General features: G+C 37.2%; 1 protein-coding gene across 1 annotated transcript in view; it reads right to left on the bottom strand.

Moving 5' to 3' along the window:
- The window catches only part of LOC136322354 (glomulin-like), a 140,108-nt gene extending 118,024 nt beyond the window's left edge, over positions 1 to 22,084 (bottom strand). The window contains 2 exon segments of the mRNA XM_066254402.1: positions 19,876 to 19,958; positions 21,670 to 22,084. Of these exon segments, the coding sequence (XP_066110499.1) occupies positions 19,876 to 19,958; positions 21,670 to 22,084 (498 nt within the window).
- Between the last annotated feature and the right edge of the window lie 200 nt (positions 22,085 to 22,284).

Raw genomic sequence — 22,284 nt, 5'->3', positions numbered from 1 at the left:
TCCCAACTGGGGCGCATGTGGGAGTCTGTCTCACTATCTCTCCTCCTCCTCAAAAAAAATTTAATGCTTTGGGTCTTATTTGTAAGACCCAAATAATATAATAGACAATATCACAGCAACACTTAGTCTAGGCCTAATTGTTTCTCACTAAGGAAGCAAACTGTCCAGAGTATTCTACCAATGCCCTGTGAATGATGAGGTTTTCTAGTCTGGCTGGTGGGAACAAACATCATTCTCAGCCCTGTGTGGGTGTGTAGCACCATTACCTCTAGTCCTTTTGAGTGGTTCTTTCCTCAGCATCTGGTGGTCTCCTCAGATGTGTGTCCTGATCAGTACTCTGCTGAATAAAAAGTGTGTGTGTGATGGGGCACGGTAGGGGGGGGATCACTACAGACCTATAAAGTTCAATCTTTGGGCAGATTTTTTCTCTGCTACTCTGTCTTATTAGCCAGCTGAAGCCTCCCAAATCCTCACTTTTGTCCCTCAACACAGACCTGACTGAGATTCCCCATCCTTACATTTTACTTATCTCTCAGGGATTACTGTTCTTAGTTCCCTAATGTCCAATTTTTTAAAAACAGCTTCTTTGTGTATTTTATCTACTTGTTTTGTTGTTTCAAATGAGAAAATAATTTTGAAAGTGACATGTGTTGTTTTGGGGTCAATAATTTTAAAAGAAAGATCAAGTTCTTCATTCATTTTCTTTCTTGTTACCAGGAGGCTGAAATTCCAGTTTAGATAGCAACCATAAGAGATAGTAGACATTCCATTAGTCTCAGTTCTTGAAGTGGGGTTTCCTACCAACCTGCCATTCAACATGTAGCATGACCAAAAATAAACATTTGTTGCATAAAACCACTGAAATCTGGGATTTAATTTGTTAATGCAGTAAACATAAACAAATCTAAATAGCACATTAGAGTAATATACATTTTTTCCTACAAACATATATATTTTCTTAATATCTAAGTCTTAATGACAGAACTTCAAACAAACCTTAGCTACTTGCAAATAACAATAATAATTTTTTAAAATCTTTCCAAAATAATTTTAGAAAAAATAAAAACATTATTAAAAACTCTTTAGGAAATACTAATGACAATCAGGACACCTTATAAAAATACAAAAAATATTGTAAAACCTATATGCAAAAGAATATTAATAGCTGATTGAATTTAATACTAGAAAATGCATCATGACCATATAGAGCTTATTCTAAGCATGATTTAATGTAAGGAAATTAAATAATATAAAACAGCCACCCAAAATGTTAAAGAGGAAAAATAATCTCACAAATACTAAACAGAAAACTTTCACTCTAATTTTAAAACAGATAAAAAATTCTTAGCAAATGAATACTAGAAAGGTCGCTCTTTTAAACTATTAAAAATAAATCTCAAACCCACTAGTGATATCACATTTAATGAGTAAACACAGAGCTTTTTATTTTAAAGTAATAAAGAGACAAAGACTTCCTTAATTAGTACTTTTATTTACCATTTTTCTGCAAATTTTAACCAATATAAGACAATAAAAAGCAAGAAAGCAAAACTATCATTTAGAGAATCTGTTACCTAGAAAACTCAAGAGAATCAACTGAAAATATTTTAGAAGCCATAAAAAGTTCAGCAATGTGACTATGCATGAATAAAAATTCCATTTTATATGATTGCAAAATTCAACTTTGAGCAAACAAAGGCAAATTGCCAGAGCTCACACAGATGAGCTTCTATGACATTTATTGAGGAAACTCAGAGAGACTGAAGCAATATGTGCTGTGTGAGTTCAACAGCACACTTGACATTCTGAAAAGCTCATGGAGGTAAGGCAGAGCCAGGTGTCAGGCGCTAGGAGAAGGATCCTGTCCTGGGATATGGGACTTACAAACGACTTAACTGTAGAGACACCAGTCTTTTACCAAGTATGACCAAGATTATGACAGTAACTTATCCTTCATCACTGCACTGCCACCTCAGCATTCACTGTTTGGGGAGCACCAGCCCTTCCTTTGATATTATTTGGGGATTTGAAAATTGGCCACAGCAATATTTCTAATCCTACATACTCTTCTAGAACCTCACCATATTACATCAAGGTAATTGCTAGATGTCTTGTGGGCTATTATTATGAATATGATCTTTTTCCAGAGAGCAGACTGGCAGCTGTCAGAGGGAAGGGGTGGGAGGTTGCAGATCTGAATGAAAAAGGTGAAGAGATTAAGCAAATAACAGTAACAACAACAAAACACCCTCATAGACACAGACAACAGTATGGTGATTACCAAGGGGAAGTGGATTGGGCATAGGCAGAAGGGGATATAGAAGAGGTAAATGGTAATGAAAGAATACTTGATTTGGGGTGGTGAACACACAACACAATATATAGATGATGTATTATAGAACTGTACGCATAAAAACTATATAATTTTATTAACCACTGTCACTCCAATAAATTTCACCAGAAAGAAAAAAATATAGTAATGCATATTAATGTATAGGTTTAATGTAATTTTATATAACTTTATATATGTTTAATGCAATTAATTCTAATAAAAATTTAAAAGGATTTTCCTTCACTTTTACATATTCTAAAGCTCATCTGGAGAACTTAGGAGACAGAAATAAAACAATAATTCAGAGAAAGTTTAATATTAAGACTTATAAACTAGCTCTGGCCAGTTGGCTCAATGGTAGAGTGTTGGCCCGGCATGTGGAAGTCTTGGGTTCGATTCCTGATCAGAACTCACAGGAGAAGTGACCATCTGCTTCCCCCTCCCAATTTCTCTCTCTCTCTCTCTCTCTCTCTCTCTCTCTCTTTCTCCCCCTCCCCTCCTGCAGCCATGGCTCAGTTGGAGCAAGTTGGCCCTGGGTGGCACTGAGGGTGGCTCCATGGCCTACCTCAGGCACTAAAATAGCGATTGCAAAGCAACGAAGCAGCAGCCCCAAATAGGCAAAACATTAGCCCCATTATGGGGGCTGCCAGGTGGATCCTGGACACATGCTGGAGTCTGTGTCTCTGCCTCTCACTTGATTTAAAAAAAAAAAGACATAAATTATAAAAGGGAATTGGATTAATGAGGGGTTAGCTAGGAAGAAGTAAAGAAAGCTAAAATATTAATATATAAGAATAGCATATATGTTAAGTAGTTGTGAATTCTAGGACTAAGGGAGAGCTTCTCTCAATGACTGAGATCTAGATCTTTAAAGGCACAGCTGTAGCTCACTGAACGGCAGAGAAATAACTATGGTTCTGCACCAGTGGAACTTGCTTGAAATTTGCATTCTAGCGTGTTGGGGAAAGCTGTTCACTTGCAAGTGTCTCACTAAAAATATTTTACAAAACTGCCCAAAAAGAGTGCTAGGGGAACCTGTTGGCTCTCTGGTACTTTAGACTAATGTGCACTGCAGGACTAGGCACTAGAGAGGCCAAGCTTGCTGCAGAGATTGCCAAGCAATCACTTCCCAACTGAGAAGCAAGGCCTCTTCCTCTTGCAATGTCTCTCTGGTGCCCTCTGGTGACCAAGATTAACATCATGTCAGCTGATAAAGAAAAATATTTAAAGAACCCTGCTCCATTTTCCCAGAACATTCAATGAAGGGTGAATTTGTATCTGAAAAGCAATAAACTGTTACTGGCAAAGAAGGTGATTTGGATTAGCACTATCTAATATTAAAATGTGCTTTGATATTGTAATAATGAAAACAATATGAGGGCAGCACAAGACTAAAGAAACTGACCAAGAGAAGAAAATAAAGGTATTAAAAGTACAGAAACAGACATACAGGGGGTCCTTAGGTTACTACAGTCTCAACATATGACATTCAAGTTTAGGACACTTAGTTCCATAAAAACTTAAAAATTTGAGATGTGTTTTGGTTTAAGACATAAGCATCGTACTTACAGACTAGGTGGGTGAGCTAGTTTGGTTGCATGTAGCATAAGAATACAAAGAAATGGGCCCTGGCCAGTTGGCTCAGTGGTAGAGCATCGGCCTGGCGTGCGGAAGTCCCGGGTTCAATTCCCGGCCAGGGCACACAGGAGAGGCACCCATCTGCTTCTCCACCCCTCCCTCTCTCCTTCCTCTCTGTCTCTCTCTTCCCCTCCCGCAGCTGAGGCTCCATTGGAGCAAAGTTGGCCCGGGCGCTGGGGATGGCTCCATGGCCTCTGCCCCAGGCGCTAGAGTGGCTCTGGTCACAACAGAGCGACGCCCCAGATGGGCAGAGCATCGCCCCCTGGTGGGCGTGCCAGGTGGATCCCGGTCGGGCGCATGCGGGAGTCTGTCTGACTGCCTCCCCGTTTCCAGCTTCAGAAAAATTCAAAAAAAAAAAAAAAAAGAATACAAAGTAATGGGACATGTGAATGAGGGAGTTGGTGTCCCCCAGGACACTTACCTACGTCATTTTTGACTGTTAAAAGCCAAGTGTTCTGTTTGTGTTTGGCAAGGGTGTATAACTTACACCAAAATTTGAGTTACATCACTGTCATAGGAACAAAACTGTGTTGTAACCCAAGGACCCCCTTTATATATGTATATGAATATGTATATGTATGCATATGTGTTGTATGTATATGTAGATATACATATACATATCTTTAGATATGTATATGTAGATATATGTGTGTATACATAAATATATGAGTTTATGTATTAACCTAACCTAAAGAAGTAACATTTCAAATAATTGAGCAAATAAGTCATTCATTGTTAATAAAATTAGCCTATAGTTAGATTTCCATTTTACATCCTACATGAAAATAAATTTCAGAATGTTAGATTGTTTAATTATTATTGCATCAATTCTCCCTGGTCCTGCCAATGCAGGACAGCTCCTAGCACCATCCCACTTGCTGGTATCTATGACAACAAGTAGGACTCTGGTAGAGAAAAGTATCCTCTTCCAAATTCACTTGAAGGTGCTTAGTCTGGAAATAAAGAGCTCTACTGGAAGAGAGATTCAACAAGGCACATCCAGATTGATGGTGAAACCATAATGGTACAGATAAGAGATGCAAAAGGATATCAGCAATGCTGATCAGCACTCCACCCCAGAGAAGTAGGTGCCTTGTGATTTATAATGATAAATGTATCATGTATAAAAATATAGGATGGTAGATGAAAGAATGAAAAGATCCTGACAATAGAAACATCACAATTCTTATGAGGAACAGGAATTATTTACTGCCTCTCATGATAGTCCCAACAGATGAAGCAAGAGATTTTGCCAAAGAGAATGGTCTGTTACTCACTGTCATCCACTCTAAACTGCATAAAGTTAGAGTTGCTTTACAGGCAGTCTTCCCAAGGATATGCCATATTGTTTCTTAGAAACAAATGTCAGATGTGAACATGGCTAGTCTATAAATAACAATGTAACCATGATTATCTTTTACTAACACCACTAATAAAAAGTCAAAGGTACAATGAGGATATAACATATAACTCAATATTATTCTCATCTAGCCTGCTGTGCATGATTTAATTTGCAGGTCATATATTTAATTAAATATATGTGAGATTCACATAGCTGAAATATGAATCCAATTATTAAAAGAATGTATTTTAAATTTGTTCAAAAATAGAATGAAACGTTTGTCTACTCAGAGAGCAGACTCTTTCTGAATGTAACAACAAATAAAAAAACAATTAGGAAAAATATTATTACCTAAAATTTTAAAGCTTTTACATGAGAAAGCATTATAAATATAATTTTAAGGTCAAATTTTAGAATAAAATGTTATGATAAATTTTAACTATCATTAATATGTAGTGAGTTCTTTCAAATCAGTAAGAAAAATTTTAAAGCCAGTAGAAATTATGCTAAAAATTATCAAGTATTTAAAAAGTAAATCTAAGTATCCAGTAAATATATACCTCATTAGCAATCTAAGAAACATAAATTTAAAGAAAAACAATGTTTTTGTCAAATTAGCAAATATTTTTTAGCTATATATCACGTCTTAGAATTTTGCATATTCTTCCATCTAGTAATTTTATTTATATAACTTTATCTTAAAGCAGTAACATGGATAGTCACAAAAGTATATGGCCAAAGTTGTTTATGACAGCATTATTTGTAATAGCCTAAAAACATAAACCCTTTAGAAATCCCACAATATAAGACTGAATTAAATCAATTTTGATAGATTTCTACAATAAGAGAAACAGTGTAATGTAGTAATTCAGAGAACTCTAGGTTTAAATTAGCCAGCTTCTAATATCAATCTTATAATCCTTACCCTTAGAGCCTTGGGCAAGTTATTTATTTTCCCTAAATTACAGTATAAACAGGGATTCTAAAAATGCTTAATAAGATGATTGATATGAGCATTAAATGAGATAATCCAACAATGCACTCATGTTGTGTCCAGAATACAGTGCCAATGATAATTAACTATCATAATTTTCTTTTATAGAGTATCATGCAGACATTAAAATAATATCTCAGTGGACCATGTAGTAAAATGGAAAAGTGTTTATGATATATTGTTAACGGGAGAAAGCAAGATATAAAATTTTATGTATAACATAATACAAATTGTATAACAAGAACAACATAATAAAAGCATTAAAAAGCCAGGAATGTATATCAAAATGTTAGCAGTGTTATCTCTAGATTACTAGAATATTTTCTCCTTTATAAATTTCTACATTTGCTGCATTCCTCTACAATGAACACCTATTTTGTAATCAAAATAATTTTCATAAATAAAACATAATCTGATACATGGCTGATATGACCAGCTCCACTCTCCTTGATTATTACAAAATATTATACATCATTTTATTCTTCCAAACTCTAGTAGTTATATTTTATCAAATTTTTTCATGTGGGCTATAATTAGATCCAAAATAACATTTTCCCTTTACTGCTTTCCTTGCCTTTTGGCAGGTAGAATTATCAGAAAGGCATGTTAAAAATGTATTTTCCTAGTAATAGCAGATTTAATCCCAGCATCACATTTAAAGTGGTGTTTTAATTTTTCTCCCTGGACCCCAATAAGTTTAAGAGTATAGTCATGATGACCCTTGGTTGATTTGCCAATGTTCAGGAAATTTTTTTTTCCTTTGTTAGAAATAAAGTCAATAGAGCATCTATTTGCATCTTTTAGAATTAACTATTCTAATTTGACTAAACAACAAATGTAAAATAATATTAATGATAATAAATATTTAAGTGCCAAGCACATAATAGATAATTAACAGATTCATATGAAATAGAACTGAAATAGGTACCAGGCATCGTGTACAAAATGTTAGCACTGAAATTAAGTTGTTAAACTTCAGAGATGTTGTATGTTTCACTATTTTTTGACAGAAGAGTTTTATAAAGTTTTTGCCTAGGGAACTTAGAGACCCATAGTTTAACATTGTCACTGGGCTGCTATTATTCAGGGAATTCTTGAAAATGGCAGTTTGTCACACTTTTTTCTTTTTAATAATAAATGTTCCTGCATTTGCTGCTCATCATACAACAGTCCCTATCTCCACTGTTCATTCTCTTAGAGCTTGAGTCATCCTCTGTATCACCCAGTAGAGTCCCTACTCCTTTCACTGTCTACCTGCATTAGTCAGGATTAGGCTTGATTCAGTATAATAGAAAACGCAACACAAAATAACATTGACTAGTTTAGGGAAGAGTAACTTAAGGAGTTGGGATGTAGGCAGTCATGATCAGTAAGGGAGTTCCACAAGCTCTTCACAGATTTCCACAAGGTCTTTCCAACTCATCATTCTGCCTCCCCTGGAGAGTGTCCTTGACTCCAGAGTCCAGAATGGCTAAGAGAGCTCTAATTACCTATTCATGGACCCTAACCATATCATATCTGAAGAAAATCCCTTCCTTGCTTACAATGTCTCCTCAGATCTATCCTAAATAATGTTATAAAATGAATCTGAAGAGTTGTAGAAAGACATAACAGGAAAAGCTCTTGGATAGAATTTTACAAACATGAGAACTAGTTTCCTGTATGCGACCTCACAACAAACTCACAAACTCCACTAGGACTCAGTTTTCTCCTCTGTGATTTTAAGACCAAGTAATGGTAGAATGTGCACAATGAAGTTTCCCAGCAGTGAAAGTTATGAAAGTAGCATGCCTTGCAGCTTTCTCCTGCTTCCTCAGATCCTACACTCTCCTAGGTGACAACACAATATCAGTGGCTTGAATCCAGGTGAGTCCAGCAGCTGATGAGGGGGTAAAAGACTCCCCAGTCTTACTGTCCAGGAGTGTTACATTTCACCACCCTCTGACTCTCCTAGAGCACATGCCTCCTCAGCTGAGGCCATCAATGGCTTCCCATTGTCCATTCACGCATGTACTCAATAAACATATATCAAGCACTCTCATGTGCCAGAATCTTTGTTGAGTGTTTAAGGAAAGGAAGGTGTCCTCAGAGTATTTAATTTTAATGAGGAAATCACACAATTTAAGAAGCAACAGAAATGAAATATGATATGTGTTTCATAAAAGATATCATGTGAGCACTTTATAAGAACATTTAGTCTGGAAAGATCAGAGAGAAATTACCAGAGGAAATAAAGTTCAAACTTCTTCTAAATTGTTCATGTTCAAATCCCACCGGTATTTTTTTTTACTGTATGTTTATTACAACCTCTTTCAGACTCTCCTATCCAACCAGAATGGATTATGTATTCTGTGCTGAATACACTCTTCACTGTCCTAAACCCAGTCTTCTAGATTAGAAAGTCACATATCTTGGAATCACTCTCTTCGTATTGCTGAGTCATAGATATTTCTGAGCAATATTTCGGGCACTAGAAGCTTTTCATTCTAGCCAAGCACAAAGTTTTGGGGCCGTATCTTTCTGGACTGATTTTATAACTGGGTTGTCTTCTTTATATTCATTTCAAACTCCGCTGTTCAGCTACCATGGCACAGCAGTCTATAATCTACAAAATAACTTATTGGACTTGTTGTTCTAGGGTACAAATTCATCAATGACCCCACAAGCATTCTGGGGGTGTTTGGAATCCATTGAGATAGAAAAGTATGTTGGAGACTTTGAAACGTGTTCTAATAATGGCATCTAAATCCCTTGTTATAATGTCAGGCATGGGTGCATAAAACAGATTGAATCCAACTGTGCCCATTATGTACTTGGGTTTCACACCATTACTGATGGGCGAGAAATTAAACCAACCATTTTCAAGACTACTTCAACAAACCATTCTACCAGGAAATCATTTCCTCCAGTCAATCAAGCACTGTAAAGTCATTTCAAGTATTTCCATCACTCCTATTACAGCCAAATGTTTGATATTTTTCCACTAGTACAAGACTTTCTAAAAAGAGTCTAAAATACAAATTGACATTTGATGGACTAGATAGGACAGTGGTTGAACTCTGTTCTTAGCTTGGATTCTCCTAGCAATTTTCTGCATAACTGTAATAAGACACCTGCTCACTCACACCTGCTTTTCCATTATAAAGTAGGAATTGATAGCTTGAGGGAGGTATGTGTCTAAAAGAACATCTGTGAAATCAATGGAATGCTTTGAGGAGATTGTTATATAGTTTAAGTTCATCACTACTGATATTAATCAGCCTCTCTTCTTGATACATTATTCATGCCAATTAATTAATTAATATAATTAGTAGTACTCAAGTTTGTCTTTCACAATGAGCACAGCACCTCTTTTATCTTTATTTTCTTTTCTTATTTGCATTTAGCTTTCTACTTAGCAGTAACCAATGATATATACTTCACTTATAGAAAAATCAACATATTATCACCAGTCATTAAATAAATTTATTTTTGAGAAAAAATACTCCCCACACTCCAAACAATCACTGTTCTCTGCCACGCTTTACTCCAGTGGCTGTTTGATAATCATCTTGCTATATCTTCCCTTAAAAAGCTGAGAGTCTGAAAGCCAGGAGCATTTGATTATCTTTTTCATGCTTTATGCAGAAATCCACTCACCTTGAAAAGATTAAGATTGGCTTTACTGATGGACTAAAAATTCTCCTCAGTGCAAGACTTGAGGCATAGACATAGCCTAAAACAGTTTCAAGTTTTGACTTGAAAGTTACATCAAACATTGGCATCACCAGTTAGCTGGGGGTTAGGGAAACATGAAGCCAACCCAATGCAAAAGTCATAAGGAAGGTAAAACCTACTTTGAATTCTGTTATCCTACCTTCTATTTTCATTCTATTCCAGTATTCACATGCTGCCCATAGTTTCCAATTTCTTCCCAGCTCTATGCACTATTTGCTCTTTTCTCATCTCTTATGAAGGTTTTTCTATTCCAATATTACCTAGGATCCTAGAATTCCAGAGTTGGAAAAGAACAAAACTTGTCTAGGGCATCAATTCTGTGTGTCAATCTGCTGGCAATATTTGTCAAGACAGATTTAAGTCTCTGTTTGTGATCTTTTGAAATGAGAAACCCACTTCTTCTGGAAGTAGCTCATTTAATTTTTAAAAGATCTCATTGATTAGCCCCTTTGGTTAGTGTGTCCTTCTGATGCACCAGGTTGTGGGTTTGATTACTGGTCAGGGCACATAAAGAAGTCAACTGATGAATAAGTGAATAAGTAGAGCAACAAATTGATGCTTCTCTCTCTCTCTCCCTTTCCTTTCTTCTCTCTCTCTTTTTGCTTTCTCAAGTCAATTTAAAATATTTTTAAAAGATCTAATTGATTAAAATAATTTTTATGAATCAGAACTTTCTAAAGGTAAATTTCTAACTGTGACACTTTATTCATTCGTTTATTGAGGAGAAGATAATTGTGCAAAATCTTACAGGGAAACTCTAAAGATTTCCAGAACAGGGGAAAGTGGAATAAATACCTCCAAGTAGACAGAGAAAGCAGAAAGAGCAAAATGTGGAAAAGCAGAGAAAAACTAGCTCAAGTGGTTTGAGGTAGATATTCTTCCTTATCTCTTTCTTTTCTGTCTTGAAGAATCCCTCATCCTTTACCAACCAGGTCCTTCCCCAGGACCTTGTGCTATTAGATATCACCTTTCTATCTTTCATCTCTGTCCTTTCTGTATCTTTTCAATAATGTTTCAGTTTTCCACAACATAAATGCCTTCCATCAACCTTGCCTGGCCTCAAATTGCCACTTCTCTCTTTTCTATCTTAAATAATTCATGGGGAGAATAGCCCAATGCTCCTTAAGGTGTATTTCATGGACAACTCACATCAGAGTCACCCAAGTCTTTGTTTAAAATGCAGCCTCTCGGGCCCTGGCTGGTTGGCTCAGTGGTAGAACGTCAGCCTGGCATGCAGGAGTCCCAAGTTCGATTCCCGGCCAGGGCACACAGGAGAAGCGCCCATCTGCTTCTCCACACCTCCCCCTCTCCTTCCTCTCTGTCTCTCTCTTCTCCTCCTGCAGCCAAGGCTCCATTGAAGCAAAGTTGGCCCGGGCACTGAAGATGGCTCTGTGGCCTCTGCCTCAGGTACTAGAATGGCTCTGGTCGCAACAGAGCAATGACCCAGATGGGCAGAGCATCGCCCCCTGGTGGGCATGCTGGGTGGATCCCGGTTGGGCACATGCGGGAGTCTGTCTGACTGCCTCCCTGTTTCCAACTTCAGAAAAATACACACACAAAAAAATAAGTAAATAAAATAAAATGCAGCCTCTTGGACTCCAACTAGAAAACTAATGAATCAAAAGCTGTGTCAGTCAGCCATATATATATATTTTTTAATTTATTATTTTTTTTAATGAAGCTGTTCTGGCCCTAGCCAGGTAGCTCTGTTGGTTAGAGCACTGTCCTGATACACCAAGGTTGTAGGTTCGATCCCCAGTCAGGACACATACAAAACATACAAAATCAACCAATGAATGCATAAATAAATGAAACAACAAATCGACATTCCTCTCTCTCTTCTTCTCTTTCTCTCTCTCTAGAAACAAAACAAAACAAAAAACACAAAGCTGCTCTAAACTATGAGAACCAATGAAGTAGCCAATACTCCAGTCTCGTCCGTCCACTCTAAGCCAGCTCCCCCCACTTCTTTCCTAAAGCTATACTCTCCGAGAGCATCAGTGAATTCCACACCACTAAATCCCACAGTCTCTTCTCTGCAACAATTGCCCCTTCTTAAAGATCTATCTTCTTATTTTCTGAAATCATCACCTTTTGGTGATTTTTCTCTTTACTTCTGCCTTTTCTATTGACTCTTCATTTGGTCATGCTTTAAATGAAATTTCCTCTCAAACATTTATCCATGACCCTCTTCTCAATCTATATGTGCTCCAACTACCATCTATGTACTTATGATGGCCATTACCCAAGTTCAGGTTTCCTGTGGTTATATCAAATTGTTAAAGTCAGCATTTAAAAACAGAATTCTTTCTATAGTTTCCTCCAATTTGTTTCTCCATTTTTAAATTAGTATCAGTGAGGATGCTTTCAATTTCAGTAGAAAACCCAGACTCCATTTGTTTCAACAATAAGGAAAATTATTCCTCATAATGATAATACTATTTCACATAATGAGACTTGAATGGCTAAATGACATCATCAAGACCTTCTGTTTTTATTTCCTGTCATTGTCAACCTGTTGGATTGTTCTCAGGCCAGCCTCTCATGCGATGGCTGCTGCAGTTCCAGGCATTACATCAGGACAGAGCTGTCTGTTGGAAGAAAATAAGGACTAATTCTTTTTGTCTTCATAACATCAAAGGAAACCCTTCCCAGGAGCCCTTTAGAAGATGTCTCCTCTCATCCCATTGGCCACACTATGTCACATGCACTTTTTAAAATTATCTGCTGTACAATAAAAACACAGGCTACTGTGATCAGATCACCTTTTGTCACATGTTTTGCTTTATGGTAGGTAGCTGAATAGAATCAGCATTCTATTAGAAAAGAGAGCAGCAGGGATTTGAACCAGTTATGATTAGGTTTGACTGATATTAACAAAGAATCAATTTAATAGTGGCTTATTATATAAACAAACCCAGAAACAGAAAATACGGGATTGCTATATTATCTTCATGAAGTAATGGGGGATCCAGGCTCCCTTGAAGTTCTTTGCTTTGTGTGTGAGGTTTCCATGCCATGGTGCTTCCAGTGTGTTCATTCCAGGCAGTAGGGTTCTGCAAAGGAGACAGAAGGGCTCAATCTCTCTCTTTTAAAGAGACTTCCTGTATATCCCAAGCAAGATTTCTTTTTATATTGGAAAGGAGGCTGGTAAGTGTCATTTTCAGCATGATACATTGTCCAGGGTTTTGGTACCAAGGAAGCAGGTCTATTGGGAGGCAACCAGCAAATCTGCTATGAGGTGGATGTCTCTCAGGCAGCCAGTGGTGCCCACTACTTTCACTATTCATTCCCCCAAACCATCCAGGCTAGAAACCAAACATCTTCTTTAGTTGTTTTGTTTTGTTTCTTTTTTTTTTTTTTCTGTATTTTTCTGAAGACGGAAACGGGGAGAGACAGTCAGATAGACTCCCACATGCACCCGACCGGGATCCACCCCGCACGCCCACCAGGGGGCGATGCTCTGCCCACCAGGGGGTGATGCTCTGCCCCTCCCGGGCGTCGTTCTGTTGCGACCAGAGCCACTCTAGTGCCTGGGGCAGAGGCCGAGGAGCCATCCCCAGCACCCGGGCCATCTTTGCTCCAGTGGAGCCTCGGCTGTGGGAGGGGAAGAGAGAGACAGAGAAGAAGGAGAGGGGGAGGGGTGGAAAAGCAGATGGGCGCTTCTCCTGTGTGCCCTGGTCGGGAATCAAACCCGAAACTTCTGCATGCCAGGCCAACGCTCTACCACTGAGCCAACTGGCCAGGGCCTTGTTTTGTTTCTTTTAATCATCTGACATATGTAATAGGGCACTGAGCCTGAAGATTCCATCTGCAACAGATTTAACAAACCTTTTTTATTTTATAAATAAATTTTTATTAATTTTAATGGAGTGACATCAATAAATCAGGGTACATATATTCAAAGAAAACATGTCCAGGTTATCTTGTCATTCAATTATGTTGCATACCCATCACCCAAAGTCAGATTGTCCTCCATCACCCTCTATCTAGTTTTCTTTGTGCCCCTCCCCCTCCCCCTCTCCCCCCCCCCTGTAACTACCACACTCTTGTCCATGTCTCTTAGTCTCGTTTTTATGTCCCACCAATGTATGGAATCATGCAGTTCTTGTTTTTTTTCTGATTTACTTATTTCACTCCGTATAATGTTATCAAGATCCCACCATTTTGTTGTAAATGATCTGATGTCATCATTTCTTATGGCTGAATAGTATACCATGGTGTATATGTGTCACATCTTCTTTATCCAGTCTTCTATTATTTTTTTACAGTGATTAAAGCCTTTAAGCAAACTCTTGGCCAATACAGTAAGAATCCATAAAAAAGTAGTGTCCTTAACATGTTCACCAGGTCCAAGTTGGCACCAACACCACTCTAAATCCCTGCAAATGCAACCCAACCTCAGTTCAGTCTGTTAGGAGCTGTCACAAGGAGCAGGAGTCCAGGAAAAGTCCACATCCAGGAAAAATCCGCATGGCACTGGAATTGTTGTCACAATTCTATACTTTGCAGCTCACGTCCAAGTCCCAATGACCGCTGCTTCTAGCTGGTAATGATTCAGGTAGACTGGAAAAGCCATCTGCAGCATGTGTGGAGATGGAGCTTCTGTTCTCCTCTGCCTGGAGAGATGAGACCAGGTTGCTTTTAACAAACCTTTTATATCTCAATTCTCACCAACCTTGACTTAGATCTGAATTTTAGGATGTCTGGGCTCTGTCCTAGCTTCCTTCCAGTCCTCTCTGTACCCAGACTTCTTATGTCAGTGTATCCTCCATATCTTCAGAGTCTTTCTTAAACACAACTTTGACTTTCTAAAATAACTACAATACCACTCTATTACTTATCAAATGAAATTAAACAGTTTAGTTTGCCAATCAAAACTCAATACCATAGACTCGAGTGATGGTTGCTAAAGGAGAAGCAATAATGTTGTAATAACTATGGACGGTGCCAGGCGGGTACTGGAAATATGAGGGAGAGACACTTTGTAGGGTATATGATTATCTGACCCTGTGTTGTACATGTGAAACTAATGCAAAGTAATGTTGATTGTAAACTATAAATTAAAAATTAAATTTAAATTTAAAAAAATCTCTCCATACTGTGACCCCAGCCTACCTCCAACTTTGGTCACACAAGAACAAAACCTTTTACAGCCACCCAGGCAACACTGATTCTGATTCATGTCGTATTTTTGTTTTGTTTTGCTAACATATTACAATATGCTGTTAATACATATTTTTTTCTTGTTTCACAGGCTGCCAAATACTTTCCACCAAGGGGATCCCAAAGGGCTCTCTCAAGTTCTATCTACTCTGCAATGTGTGTGGTTTATTCTACTATGGCCTCTTTGTCACTTATTTTTGTGATCTGGCAAGCAGTTTGGATCGATAATGACTCACTAAAGGTATGCAGGTTATATTCTTGAACTAATGATGATAAAGGAAAAATGACAACCTGGAATTAAAATGTAGGTTATTTTTATTGTTATTGTTTGCCATCTTTACTGAAGTATACTTGACAAATGAAAATTGTATATATTTAAGGTGTACAACTGATGTTTTAATATATGTATACACTGTAAAATGATTACCAGACTCCAGCTAATTAACATATCTATTAACTTACATAGTTACAATTCTGTGTGTTGAGAACACTTAAAATCTGTTCTCTTAGAAACTTTCAAGTATACAATATATATTGTATTTTAAAGGTGTACAATGTGATATATTATGAAATGATTAGTTACCACAATAAGGTTAATTAACACATTCTCTACCTCATATAACTATGACAATTGACCCATGAACAAAACAGGGGTGGGGGCACTGACCTCCCCACACAGATGAAAATTAATGTAGATCTTTTGGTTCCCCCAAAGCTTAACTACTAATAGCCTACTGTTAACTGGAAGCCTTGCTAGTAACATAGTCAGCTAACACATATTTTGTGTGTTATGTGTATTGTATATCATAGAATACATTCTTATAATAAAGTAAGCTAGAGAAAAAATGTTATTGAAAAAATCATAAGGAAGGAAAAATATATTTACAGTATTTATTGAAAAAAAATATCCACCTATCAGTGAACCCACACATTTCAAACTCATGTTGTTCAAGGGTTAACTATAAATTTTTGTTGCTGTTAAAGCGAGAACATTTCAGATCTACTCTTTCAGCAACGTTCACATATACAATACAGCATTGTTAACCACAGTCACCATGCTGTACATTAGGTCCTCAGACCTCAAACCTCTTATAATGGACAGTTTTTTTCCTTTTGACCAACATCTATTTTCCTCACCCTTCAGGCCCTAGTAACCACCATTCTACTCTCTGTTTCTATGAAATCAGTTGGTTTAGATTCCATACATAAGTGAAATGATTCAGTATGAAATTCAGTTTCCAAGAAGGCTCAAAGGCACCTTCAAGAGATAATAGAAAAAGAATAGCAGTCCTCGGATAATTAGGGATTGGTGGAAAGCCTTTGACATTAGAGAAGCACTATGAATGTTACTACGAAAGAAAAAAAAGATATTACTGCAGGTCAGAAGGATTAGCCATACATTATTTGAGTTGGAAGATGCTTAAGTTGGAGACATGTCAGGACTCTAGGTATTTGAAGACAAATAAAGAGAAATAGCCAGAGGAGAATACTGGAAAAATATTTTCCCAAATGTATAACAACCCATATTTATTGATTTTGTTAGTGCTTTTATTTCTAGGAATGCATCTCATATTCATACACTTATGGCAAAAGGAGATTTCTCATGAAGCTAATAAAGCTTAAGCATAAGGACCCCCCCACTAGTACAGGTCCTTTCTAAGGTTTATGACAGGGCCATAGCTCTAGGTCCATATGGCTGCATAGGTACTTTTAAAAAATTTACAAGTGACAGGAAACTTGCAAAAATAGGTAACATTATTACTATCCAGAGACTTGATTTCAGTTTTTCCAATTGTCTCCATAGTATGCTTTAAAGCAAAGTGATTCAATGTTCCCCTTTGTAATTAATGTATTGTAGGAGGTATATTGAAACTATGTGAACTTCTTTTTCTTTATCCACTAATCTTAGCATTCATTACTGTAGAATTACTTAGAATTACTTAGAATAATTACTTAGAATTATTACTGTAATGGTTGCCAAATGATAATTTTCTAATTCTTTCATTCCTTCTACTTTTATTAGTTGGTATCTACTGTCAATAAAAGATTTTTCTTCTCTCCATTTATTATTCATTCATTAATTTATATTGGTATGAATTCCTAATTATTGTTTTATTCAATGAGCAATAATCTGTTATTATCATACTTTATTTTGATCTCAGATGGGCCCTTTATTTTGATCTCAGATTTGGCCAGTGGGAGCCCCTTCAAGCTTCTGTAAATGTTGACATGTCCCATTATTCTTTGAGCATCTCTTGCTTTCTTAAATAACACTATTTCCAAGTTTATCTTGTATTTTCCCTACTCCGAACTTGCAGTGGTATTGACAAAACAAGATATGGGCACTAAAGGTGCTCATTGCTTTGGGGATGTTGTAATTTCCAAGCCTTCTAAGTAGAGAAGCTAGGGAACATACACAAATACACATGTTTACATCTGCATTTATTTTTATACCTTTCTGTATATGAGCTCTCACTGATACCTCCTTTTGCAATCCAACACCACAGGGTTCATGTTAGCCGTCTCTTTAGCATATTTGTAACTCTGTTCTTAGAGAATGAGAAATCTGGCTACCAACCCCCCAATTTATTTGCCTATTGGATCACTTCTCCTTTTATATAAGCAATCTTTGCCCCCCCCTCCCTGCCACATGTATGCCCCTGTTACCCCGAGCCACACACCATCCAGTCATGCATTGGTTTTCTCCCCACCCAATCAGGTTCGGACACCTTTCTCTGGGTTGCTGTTACCACCACCCCATCTCACCCCATCCTGAGCTCAGATTATTTTTTCCCCACTGTTGGACTCCAAAGTCCTGCATTGGGCCTCATGGACAACATCCTCATCCTTCTTAAACCTTGCCAGCCCACATCTCCCTGGTTCTCTGCTCTCCCTCACACAAATGCCCCTTCCTTCATCCCACTCGGTTTTGATGCCTTGTGCTGCCACCAGCAGCACCACTACCACTTCTGAATAACAGATTATTGTTCAGAAAATAAGGGTGGGGGGGATAAAATATTTTTATGTTTTTATAAAAAAAGAATATTTATGCTTTCATAAATTAGGAAAATTAAGATATTTTTAACCACAACTCATGAAGAACACTCCCTTCCCGCTGCAGCTCTCCCTCCTTCACACGCCCCTGGTGTTGAGTGGCACTGGAGAAGGTAGAGGCATCGTGGGAATCATGCTAAGGATAAGTGGACTTGCAATTATATTTAGTTTGACTGTAAAAGAATATATTTATATGGAATAAATATCATATATTTATATTTATTTTGCCACCTGCAAAACATGTATGTGTGACAAATCTGTGAGATTATAGCCTACCACTAAGCAACATACATAATCTAACATTGTGACAACACAGCTGTTATAAAAGGTAAGAACAAAAACCTTATTATTGATCACTGTTAAGTTTCCAGAACATGTGCCGTGTGCAGCTCATTCCTTAATCCTGCTGCAAGAAAAACTGGTCCCAGAGTTCCAGATGGTGTTGATTGCTTTGGTATTTTGTAGAAAATTATATATTTTCTGGTTCACCTCATAGACAGAGTATTTAAATTCACAACCAATTTGGATTTTGTTTTTTAGTGTAGATGTAACAATTTGATCTTCCCATTATAAAGCTATCCAAGTTTAGCAACATGGACACAAGTCAGATGCAAAAAGATTATTTAAAAGTTTATAAAACTCAAAAAACATCATCTGAGTGTAATTTGGCATTATTTCATAAACATTTCAATAGAATAAGTAAAAAATTACAGATTCCTTATTTGGATGTATATAAAGGGTCTTCCTTTTATTATATTTACACTTATTAGAGAAAAGTTAAAAAAATTAGATGAAATTAATTAAATATGAAATGTGATAAAGACTAGTGATAAAATCTATAACTATGTTTCTGTTGCTGAAAAGTCATTCATAGGAAGAGATAAATTTGGAATAAAAGTAATAAAAAGGCTCATGGATATTGTTTAATAACCTAATTAATGAAGTGAAGCATGTAAACATGGTAGAAAAATATCTAAAATTTTTTTTATTTGACACATAACTGACAAGAAAGAAAATAAAAATCATAATATGCCACCATAATGAAAAAACATTAATGATAATAAGATGATAATATCATTAATTCAAAGATAACTGAGGATGAGTCACTATCTAAAAGAAATTAAACACCCTGAAATCTTAGAGTTCATGTATAAAGGAAACCTGATAATGTTTCCCCAAATTTGATAATACTTTTAATAATTTAACATGGCATCAACAACAAAGAATTTTGAAATTGAAGTATAGTTTCTCTAAATAATAAGATTCAATTTTATCAATCATCTTAGAAAAATTTATAAATGATATTTTTTAGTTCCATATATACTATATTGTAAAACCGTTGCCATATGAAGAGGCTATTACAGAATATCAGCTCCACAAGAATGCTCAGGGAAAGTATTATAGAGTTACATGTTAGGCAACTAATTAAGTCAACATTATTTTATTTTTCCAGGTTTTGTGAAATTAGTGATATTTGTCAGCTTTTATATTTATAAGTTGTTACCTACTTTTTCATTCAAAATAAATCATTGTAATATTTCATTTTATATTTATAATTTTATTATTTCTTAAAAAGAGGATCCCTTGAACATATTATCACCAGGCCCCACAGAGTCAGTGTTTGCTTCTTACAGCATTCACAGGAGTCAAGCAGGCTTCCAGTCCTTCGTTCATGCTGTTCCCCATGTCCAGACCTGCCACCACCCTCTTCAGTTCTTATTATTCAAGATGTAACTCACAGGTAGCATTCTCTGTGAAGCCTTTCAGCCTCTACTCTACCCATCTCCCAGGCGAGTGTTTTCAGAGAATCATTTATATATCTTATTTGTAATAAGATATGTAATTCTATTCCCTAATTACGTGAGCTCTTTGAAAGCAGGACAGTGTCTCATTGTCCCCAGCTCCCAGCCTTATACCCGCTACTCAGTACGATTCCGTAAATACTGGGTGACTGATGGATTTGTGAATGAGTTGCAGGGTCATACAATAGGGTGAAATGTTAAGACAGGAAGTTGCCAATAACCAAAGATAGTACAGTGCTTTCTTTTTATCTTGTTCTTAGATTTCTGGGTCCTTTCCTGAGCTCTTTTGTGCATGTAATCCAACTCTTATGGTAGGCGTTCTATTGGTGGAAAAACACTTTTATTTTCTAAAGCTATTGCTAAGGTATCTTTTACAAACAAGTAATTTATTAAGGGGGAAAAAAGAAGAGATTATTGTATCCACAATGCTCAGGGGAACTTTTCACTTCTCAGTGTGGATGAAGGAACAGAAGCTGCTGAAAAGAATTCTTTTCCATTTCCTGTTCTATACGGCAATCTATTAACTTCCTTTGCCCCGCACACAGGGAGCTTTTGCCCCTGCCTTTTCCCCTTCCTCCATGGTATATTTGATTTCCTTCCTAATATTTCCTGTCTCTACATTTTTATTCTCTTGCATTGCTTCATACGAATGTGCTTAATTAACTGCAGAGGTCACTTGTCAGGCCTGCCTGCTTCTATTACTCCTGTTTGTTCTCATCATTGGTTTAAGTCCAAGCAGACTTGTACAAAGCCATACCTTCTCTGTGCAGGCCTTTAATGTACATAGTGTCTTAGACTGGACGTGTCACCACACCAAGGACTCACCTATCATCTTCCCATGCAAACTACGTAATTAACTGAATCCTCTATCATTTATAAACAACATGCTCCCCATGTTATATATCTGAATATGATTCTTTGAAACGAGGACAGCTCTATGATCACAGAGTGAGTTGTTTGATTATTGCTTTGTACTTGCACTCAATATTCATGTATGCATCCATTTATTCAACTAATAATAATTGAGAACCTTACAGGGGTTAGGGACTATTGAGATATTGGGGGCATAATTCATAGAGCTGAGACTTTGCCCTCTAAGAGTTCTATATGTAAATAGAAAGTTACAGAAAACCGAGGGGCTTTGGAACCAGAAAAGTTGGGTTTGTTTCCTGGCTCTGATTCCAGCTAGTCATGAAAGGGTTTGCCTGTATGGTTTCCAGTTTTGTCATATGTAAATAGGGGTAGTACTATCCATGTTTTAGTGTTGTTGTTTGGTTTAAATGATGTAATTTTTACAGCATCATTAAATGGTAGATGAAGGAAGGCAGGGTTAGGGCATGCCAACATTCAGGGTTTTTTCTATTTTAACCGGAAATGCACCTTTTCCCCTTCAAGGAAATAAAAGGGCTGGGCTACTGAGCAGCACCAAAGACAAAAGACATGGTGTCCATGACAGGCCCCAGTTGAGCACCAAGAAAGAACAGCCAACACTGGGGAGAAACCCCTCCCTGTTTCTTCCAAACCCCTCTTCAAGCACCAGGCTGAGAGCTAACAGTAGTGGCTAGCATTTGACGGTGAACTTAGTTGAGAGAAGCATCAAAGAGAAAGAAGCAGAGACTGCTACCTGCAGCCCCAGAGCTGCAGCAGTGTGACATCATCCAAGAAGTGAAGATTCTGAAGACAGCGGCATTCTTCAGATGCTCAACTTCCAGGCACTTCGTGCAGTGAGCGTGACTTCGTGCACTGGCTCCTGGCTGCGCAGGTGAAGCCAATGACCTACTCCTTGATTCAGGAGGAAACAAAGGGTCTAGGGTTGTGGCACAGAAGGATGGCTGGCATCCAGAATGATTCTTCTGGACATGGTCAGGAACTATTGATTTCACCAAATTCTTACATTTCTGGCAAGCACACACCAATGTTTTCCACCAGTTTTGTGGCTTGGGAGTTATCTGCCACAATGTGCAGAACCGCCGTCCTAATGTAGCAAGAGCTTTCCATATGGCAGATGCCTTATGAGGTTTTATATACATATATTCCATCTTTACAACTCTTTAAGGTATGCATTATTCCCATTTTTCAGATGAGGAGCCCAAGTTCAGAAAGGAGATAAGTACTTTTCTGTGATCACACGGTGGGGGGAGGAGACTTGGATTTCTACCTGGGTGTCTGACAGAGCAAGGCTGCTTCCTGCTTCCACTTTGTAGGTGTTTGGCTTTTATGACATGAATTTTCATTTGAA

This window comes from Saccopteryx bilineata, chromosome 2 (assembly GCF_036850765.1).
Source record: "Saccopteryx bilineata isolate mSacBil1 chromosome 2, mSacBil1_pri_phased_curated, whole genome shotgun sequence".
Lineage (NCBI taxonomy): Eukaryota > Metazoa > Chordata > Mammalia > Chiroptera > Emballonuridae > Saccopteryx > Saccopteryx bilineata.
The sequence above is the reverse complement of the archived record's forward strand: the minus strand, read 5'-3'. Positions and strand labels throughout refer to the sequence as shown.